At 36.7% G+C, this 8,508-nt stretch overlaps 1 protein-coding gene across 1 annotated transcript; it reads right to left on the bottom strand.

Annotated features, from left to right (window-relative positions):
- Window positions 1-126: 126 nt before the first annotated feature.
- LOC125482322 (protein PTHB1-like) lies at window positions 127-2,953 on the bottom strand. The gene is made up of 3 exons (XM_048594379.1): window positions 2,783-2,953; window positions 361-445; window positions 127-207 (listed from the first exon to the last, which is right to left on the bottom strand). Exons 1-3 carry the CDS (start codon window positions 2,929-2,931, stop codon window positions 160-162), a joined length of 282 nt encoding a protein of 93 aa, XP_048450336.1. The 5' UTR covers window positions 2,932-2,953; the 3' UTR covers window positions 127-159.
- Between the last annotated feature and the right edge of the window lie 5,555 nt (window positions 2,954-8,508).

Here is an 8,508-nt window from a genome sequence, read left to right as displayed (position 1 = left end):
TTTCGGGCCTAGATGAAGGGTTTAGGCCCGAAACGTCAGCCTCTCTGCTCCTATGATGCTGCTTGGCCTGCTGTGTTCATCCAGCCCTGCACCTTGTTGTCTCGGATTCTCCAGCATCTGCAGTTCCTACTATCTTGAATGTGCTGTCGGTTCTCAAATTCAAGCACAAGTTTCCAGAGTAATCCATTTTGAATCCCTCCAAACAGACTGCAAACTCAAGCACAGTACAAAAAAGGGTCTTAAAGACATAAATTATGTTCTACTTGACTGCGACAAAGCTAACCTACCCTTACTTGTCCACCACAACTGACAGACTGTGATCTTTTTTAAAAAGCAATAAAACTAAAAAAAATGCCTCACCGTTAATCGTTTCCCAGATCCTAATTTCTGTTGCTCAGAATCTTGTCTGGATTCTGCATCTGTGGCAATAGCTAGCACCTGGTACCTGATATGGGAGACAAAAAAAAGCATTTTTTTTCCAATCATTATGATGAACACACCCACAAAAAACATTTTTCTAACATTGCCTCCAGAGTGCTTTAAGATGTTTTCCAATCTTAAGGGTGCTATTTAAAAAACGGGTTGGGGACCCATAGACTGAAACTGTTTTAAGTTGCAAAAATGCACCATGTATTCATTTTAAAGAAAATACAAAGCTAAAACTCAACAGTTCTGCAGCACAGAAAGCGGAACTTTGACAGGTCATACTGCACCAATTTTTTCAGCAGCAATTAAAATTGATCCCGCTGCTCTGAACTCTCCTTCAGCTTTAAATATTTATCGCATTTTCCCCTAAAGTAAACGATAGTTTAGACGTCAATCAATGTGAAGGAAGTACTTTGTGCTGCGAATCCAGTCCCTGATATCAAGAAATTTGCCTGAATTTCAAACCTCCTATGATATGGCACTTTGAAAGGCATTATTAGGAAAACTCAGTGCTCATAAAATTGAAGGTTACTTTATGACAACAGTAGTTTAGAGTTAGGAAATAGCAGAGAAGCAAAGGATGTACTCAGATTAAGAAATAGGACAAATAATCTCCTCTGTCACCTGTATTCGGGCTCAGCTATTTATCATATATATCATTGTCTTCTTTGATGGTAGATGGTGCAGAATATCCAAGTTTGTAGATGGCAAGGAAACGCAGTGGTATAAATCAGCATAGAAAGTCATAAAACAATATAGATTGTGAGAGTGGCCAAAACAGAGGAAGATGCAATTTAATGTCAACAAATATGAAGTCACCCAAGGAGGACAAATCAAAACGGTTTCTAAATTGTGAAAAACTAGAAATTGTAAGGGAGGAAAGGAATTTTGAATCCCCGTATATAAATCACTAAAATTCAGCAGCCAAGGACAAAATGTAATCAAAATCCCAAATGTAATGGCAGATGTTATTTCAAAGGGAATAAAACAGAAAAAAAGCAATGCTTCATTTATATAGAGCCTTAGTTAAACCAAAAATAGACTACTGGATTCAGTTCTATGCACTATATTATTGACCTCAGAGAGGGTGCTGCATAGAATTCACCAGATTTATATCACTGCTTAAAGGACTAAATTAGGAGGCTATCTTGCAGAAATTTCAGATGGCTGAAGTGATAAATTGTGGTTTTCAAATGATACAAGTAGATACAGAAAAGCTATTTCCTCCTATGGGAGAAGTCCAAATAAAATCAAAATGGCATAATCTTGAAATTATAGCTAGGCCCTTTAGAAGCAAAATCAGAAAGCATTTCTTCCCATGAGAAATAGTGAAAAACTAGAAATCATTTCTGCAAAAGAATGTAGATTCTGCATCAACTGATTGTTCAAGACCAAGATGAGGATGTTTGTTAAGGAAAGATATCAAAGACAAGATAGGATGTGTGAAGTTTAGGTAGCGTTTTGATGACTGTTCCGATAACAAGTCATGGATTCGAAACGTTAACTCTGCTTACTTCCCACAGATGCTGCCGGAACTCCTGAGTTTCATCAGAAATTTCTGTTTTTGTTTCATTCTCAACATGTCAGTTACCCCTTTCTGCTCTCACAGGTCTACCAGCAAAGAGCTGGCTGAAACATGGCACTGTTAGATACCCAGGAGCACAGTCTGCTCATTCATTTTAGTCAGAGCTTTGAGTTAGACAATAAAAAAATTAGATTATTTCCTATATAAAATCTAATTATTCAGTATTTCAACAGACACAACTCTTTGGGATTTACAGCCCTGTAAGCAATGCTTCTATACGAAAGACACTATATAAATGAGAGAAAATTTTAATGACTTGTTCTGCCTTCTTTATCTTTGTATAAATTTTCTTTAATGTGGAGCACAAATTCTGAGGTTGTAGCATTTTGGCTCTTAAAAACTGATGTGGCTAAAGTGCAGGAATATTATTTCTCGTTTCAAATAAATGCTTTATTGTCATAATAAAACAAACTCCTAGAGAGTGAAATATGTGCATAATGGCTTGACCATTGGAGAATTTAGACAGTATATGTACCAAGAATTATCAATAAAATTAAATATTCATGTAATAATTTATGCCTGTCAAAAAAACTAAGTCAATTCAGTCTCAATACCACAAAGCTTCCTAAGTATGTTAGTAGTTAGAACAGTCCAACCACAACACTCACTACACTGAGAAAGTTGGTTTCTTCAATGTTATTTCCTAAACATAATGCAAATATGAATTATTAACCATGCATTAATGTAGAAACCAAACCCATTTGCAGTTAATTGATCATTTTGTCTTCAACATATTATGTACATTAAAGACAAGAAATATATAGGACTCACTTATAGTTTTCAACTTGCCGACTTGAGGACACAGTAATGAAGGAGTCTGTCCTTGAGCTGTATTTCAGCGGGCCTGGCAAAAGACAACCAGGCAAGAAACGTCCAAAAGCAAAGCTTTCCTGCTCAAAAAACGTTAGCATTCCATCCATAGACTGAATGCAAATCAAGTCTCGACCTAAATTTAAAAGAAACACATTGGAGTGACATCCCACCACACAACAACCATGGAGTTTTTGCTATCATGTTAGATCAGTCTCCAGAATTTCTTCCTGTTTCCATACCTTAGGGCAAAGAGTTTGAAGGTATTTACAGAAAGCAGATGTGAATCATAGCAACTAGTTTGTGTGAAGGCCTACAGACAATTAAGGATAAGAAGAGAGAGTCAGAGACAGAAAGACAAATACACAAAAACAGAGACAGTGAGAAGCAGATGCATTTTTTTAAAAATGTAGAACTGACTTAAAAAAAACCTGTCTCTGAATTGTAGAAATAAGAAATGGAAAATCAGATTTTCCTATTGTATAAATAAGAGCTGGGGAGCTCAACCAAAACACACCAGAATAGCTAACCCCATTATGATCACACTCCTTCTGTTGTTCAACTTCATGTTCATCTTTGTTATCCTTTCATAAACATCATGCCAGAACTGTGCTCAGAACAAGTTCACATTTTTGTTCAAGAAATATTTTTACAACATAAAATATAAACAAATGTTTGGCAATGAGGTTAATGCATTAAATTTGCAGCACCAAACAAACCTCTCCAACGTTATGAGATAACAAGATGTAGAGCTGGAAGAAGGGTCTAGACCCGAAACGTCAGCTTTCCTGCTCCTCTGATGCTGCTTGGCCTGCTGTGTTCATCCAGCTCTACACCTTGTTATCTCAGATTCTCCAGCATTTGCAGCTCCTACTATCTCTCCAACATTATGAGTTAGGTCTCGACAACTGCAATCACTGGCCCACTTTACGGCTCTTCAACAGGAAACCAGTCAAAAAGAAAGAGTCCATACGCCACAATGAAAAGCCAGGTTTCAGAAAACAAAAATCTGGAATTAACCCAGTTCTGGTAGTATTGCTCAAATCTCATTGCAAACAGGAATGTGGCAGCAGGAACAGCAATGTTTTATATGGGGATACATCATTGAATTTTAGACCACTCTGGAAATTTGGAAACAAAAATAGAAAATGTTGTGTTTGAATTAAATTGTTGCTTATCATCAATCTCAGATTAAGGTAAAGATAGCTCTAAAATTCAGTTTATTGAGATGATTTAAAATGTCTTAGAACTTTACAGAAGTTTCAATATACATGTCATCATAGCTAGGAGCAGCAAGTCTAATCTCTGTTTGAAATTTCTGATAGCCAAGAGTCAGTCACTTGATTCACTAATCAACCTGCTACTCAGCACATTTTGCAGCATCTGTAAACAAATAAACTCAGTTAACATTTTGAGTTGATTATGACTTCTTCAGAACTGGAGTTCTGCAGTACTGAAGAACAATTAACTTTGTTTCCCTCTCCACAGACGCTACCACACCCCCAGAATATTTTCAGCATTTTCTGATTTTAAGCCTAAAGACGCTCATTGGGAGGGGTGAGTGGCCAGAAAACACTGACTAGGAATTTGTGGGATGGTAGTTCTAAGCATGAAGGTCACTGGATTCCACATGAACACACCAATCTGATACAACATCCTAGGGAGAAATTCTTATGAAAAATATATATATTTTAGATTTAAGTGTTCAGAGCAACTATTCCACACTTCAGTGAAAGTTGTTTGTACTGTTGTTTGTTCTGTTTTGCAGGTCAGGAAACCTGATAAGAAATTACATTGCAAAAGTGATATCAGTTGAAATGAAAGTCTTAGTTGCACTATTGCTCCCGCGCATAATACAACAAGGCTGCTTTATACTGTTCTCAACATAAAGCATACAACATACAAACCAGGAGCAAGAATAGGTCATTTGGTCCTTCCAGCCTGCTCAGCTATTCAGTAAGATCATGGCTCATCTGATTTTATCTTCAACTCTACGTTCCTGCATGCCCTGACAATCCTTCATCACCTTGGCAAACAAGAACCTATCTACCTCTGCCTTAAAAATATCTAAAAATTTTGTAGCCACTGCCTTTTGAGTAAGGACTTTCAAAGATCCACAACCCTCAGAGAAAAAAAAAATCTTCATCTGCTTTAAATAGGTGACCCACCCATCTTTTAATCTCTGACCCCTAGTTCCAGATTCTCCCACAAGAGGAAACATCCTTTCCAAATCTATCCTTCAGTCCCACTAAACTCCAGACCATACAGGCCTAGCCAGTCTAGCCTGTTCTCATGACGCAATCTGCTAATTTTCAGGTATAGTTTACTAAACCTTCTCTGAATTGCTTCCAACACTTTAACATCCTTTCATTAGTATGGGAACCATTACAGTACACAATATTCCAGATGCGGCTTCACCAATGCACTGTATAACTGAAACATAACATCCTTACTTTTATGTTCAATTCCTCTGGTAATAAAAGGATAGCATCCCATTAACCAGGTGCCTCGAAAATCTATGATTACATGCTGTATCTGCATACTAATTTCTTATACTCATGTACTAGAACTTCAAATCCCTCTCCCTCTGCACGTCAGAATTCTTCGACTGCTCTTTAAGCAATAGGCTTTCTTTATATTTCTTGCAAAAGTGAACTTCATATTTTTCCACATTATACGTCATCTGCCACATTTTTGTCCACTCACTCAACCCATCTACACTTTCCAAGCTATATTGGTATTGTCTGCAAACTTAGCTACCATGCCTTTTCTTCCCTGATCTAAGTTACTCTTATAAAACATAAAAAGTTGAGGCCTAGCACAAACTCCTGTAGAACATCACTAGTCTCATCCTGCTAATCGGAAAAAGACCCATTTATGCATACTCTCTGGTTTCTGCCAGCAAATGTTCTATCCATGCTAATATGTTACCCTCTTATACTATGTGCTTTTACAATAACCTTTGATGTGCATCTTATCAAATGCTTTGTGGAAAGTACAGAACAGTATGTCTATAGGCTGCCCTCTATCCACAGCACATTTACCTTTTCAATGCACTGCAATAATTTGGTTAAAAACGATTTCCATTTCAAAAAAAACATGTTTATTCTTACTGATTAAAATGAATGTTCGAAGTACCCAGCTATTATCTCTTTGATGACCATTTCTAATACCTTCTCCATTATAGATATCAAGCTAATTGTGCTATAGGTTGCTGTTTATGCCCTTGAATAGAGGGGTTATACTTCCTTGCCAGTCTGATAAAAACTTCTTGAAATCAAGGGAACTTTTGAAAATTAACACCAAAGCATCTACTACCTCATTAGTCACCTCTTTAAAGATACTACAATAAAGTCCAAGTGGGCCTAGAGATTTGGCAGCACGCTCCTCCATCATTATACTTAGTAATCTTATAATTATGAAGGAATCAGTACTAAGTTCCTCTCTCACTTCCCTCTTCTGATATACAGCTAGTAATGATATTATTATCCTTCACCATAAAGACAGATTTAACAATGCTGCACCCCCACCTTTACTTAGCTTCCTACTCCTTTTGACTGTAATTTACCCCTCAATATTCAGATGCAGTCCTTAGCCATTTTAGAAATGTGGCTGCAGGATGGTATCAGATCATATTTATTCACTTCAGTATCTGCTAGTATTTATAACAAAGTAAACTAACTGACATGTGCATTCAGATGCAGACCTTTAGTTTGCTTTTTGATGTTATGTTTGTAATCTCAGAGGCACACCTATTGACAAAAACTTAAAATCGAATGATTTCAGTGCAACAGAAGGCTGTTCGGCCATTGTGTATGCACCAACTCTCCACATGGGCATTTCATTTAGTGCTATATTCCTTCCATCTCCTAGTAACTCTGCACATTCTTTCCTTTCAAAAAACAGTTCAATTCCTTTTCAAATTCTTCAATTAAGATTGATCTCCACCATACTTTCAGGCAGAGCATACCAGGCCCTAACCACTCACTACACAAAAAAGGTCTTATCTTTTCCTCAGAGATAGTAAGAACTGCCGATGCTGGAGTCAGAGATAACACAGTGTGGAGCTGGAGGAACACAGCAGGCCAGGCAGCATTAGAGGAGCAAGAAAGTTGACATTTCTGGTCGGAACCCTTCTTCAGAAAAAGGGTCCCAACCAGAAACGTCAACTTTTCTTTTCCTCACAATGCTTTTGTTTCTTTCTCCAATTACCTCAAATCTAAGAACCAGTTTCCAAAAGCTTCTTACAGCCACAAATCTTTATTGATACATTTTATATCAAGGAAGTGAAGCTAGTCATCAGAACATATTCTAAATACAGTTTTATTGCAACCAATTTACTAACTGGTTTAACTTAATTCCTACAATAACCAGAGAAATGAAAGTGCAATGAAATTTTAAATCCTGAATTGAGTATAAAATGTAAATCTAATTTATAAACCAAATATACAAATATGCTCCAATTGCTTCCATGTTGCAGTATGATATTCAAAATGTGAAAATACTATTTAACGTGATACTTCCTGCTTTTTGATTCTAATGTACACAATGTCAAGTCAATTCAACTTGGAAATGTACACTTGACAAGCTACAGTCTTTTCATGCATCTGTCCAGATACTTTCTCCTGGTTAGTCTAATGAGAACTGCAGATATTATATTCATGATACTGTTATATTTTTACAAGCCCTTGAAACTGATCAACTGGAAAAAGATCTGAAATGCAAAGAGGGCAGTGACTGCACAGAAAACAACAGTGACAGCCTGCTCGAGAGGGACAGTACAATGTCAAATCTCAAGAATGACCACATACCAAACAGAAGCCGGGTATTGGTAGTGAGATACAGACAAGCACAGAGAGACAAGAAAATACTAGACCACATTTACACAGCTTCTTTCACAACCTCAAGAAGTCACAAGATGTTTTTAAGTACTTTTGAATTCTTCAAAGCTTTTCGTTGTTGTGAAGTAAGAAATTTATCCAAAAATACAGCACTACAAATGGTGAAATAATAATTATTGATTTAAGGAGATAAAGGAACTGGAGTAATAGTAAACTTAATAAGAAACCGCTGAACTACACCTAGATTTACTGAGTGCATAAATTATGGTAAAATGGCTACTACTTCCACGTGGAAATATTATTTGGTACAATTGTGAATATGCCTTTTGACAATGACCAATTTATTAGCTTCATGACGTCTGAATTTCTTCCATAACTGGGGTACACAGGTTCAGAAGCATAGCCAATGCACCCCGTTGTTGTTGGCTCAAGACTCCTTTTTAATCTAGTGACATTGATAGTTAAAGGCAACATTGACTGAGCTGGCCAATTAATCAATCAGTTGCTAAAAAGACTTGATCATGATTTTGATCAAAAATTAAGCTTGTTTCTAGTTAAAATTTTAAAAAAACCCTCTCCTTAGTCTGGGTTATTGGTTGACCAAGGAAGTTTCTGAAATTACATTGTCAATATTTCAACTAGGAACTCAACAAGATTTCTTAGATGCAGAGTTAAAATTGTTTGACGTCTATGTTCCTTTACTGTATTTTATTTTGGTGACTTTGCTCAGTGTTTTATGCAGTAATACACAAGAAACTGAAATGATAATTGCATTTTTATTATAGATAACCAGGTGTAGAGCTGGATGAACACAGCAGGCCAAGCAGCATCATAGGAGCAGGATAC

The sequence above is a fragment of the Rhincodon typus genome, unplaced genomic scaffold (genome assembly GCF_021869965.1).
Source record: "Rhincodon typus isolate 14 unplaced genomic scaffold, sRhiTyp1.1 hic_rhity00008770, whole genome shotgun sequence".
Lineage (NCBI taxonomy): Eukaryota > Metazoa > Chordata > Chondrichthyes > Orectolobiformes > Rhincodontidae > Rhincodon > Rhincodon typus.
This window is presented reverse-complemented; position numbering and strand designations above follow the sequence as displayed.

Excerpts from the sequence above, each read along its gene's own strand:
- LOC125482322 (XM_048594379.1), bottom strand. The coding sequence starts at position 2,931 with ATGGATGGAATGCTAACGTTTTTTGAGCAGGAAAGCTTTGCTTTTGGA. Across the intron at positions 446-2,782 it reads CGGCAAGTTGAAAACTATAA|GTACCAGGTGCTAGCTATTG; the intron begins GTGAGTCCTATA and ends CTCCCATATCAG. Across the intron at positions 208-360 it reads GATCTGGGAAACGATTAACG|TCTGTTTGGAGGGATTCAAA; the intron begins GTGAGGCATTTT and ends TTGAGTTTGCAG.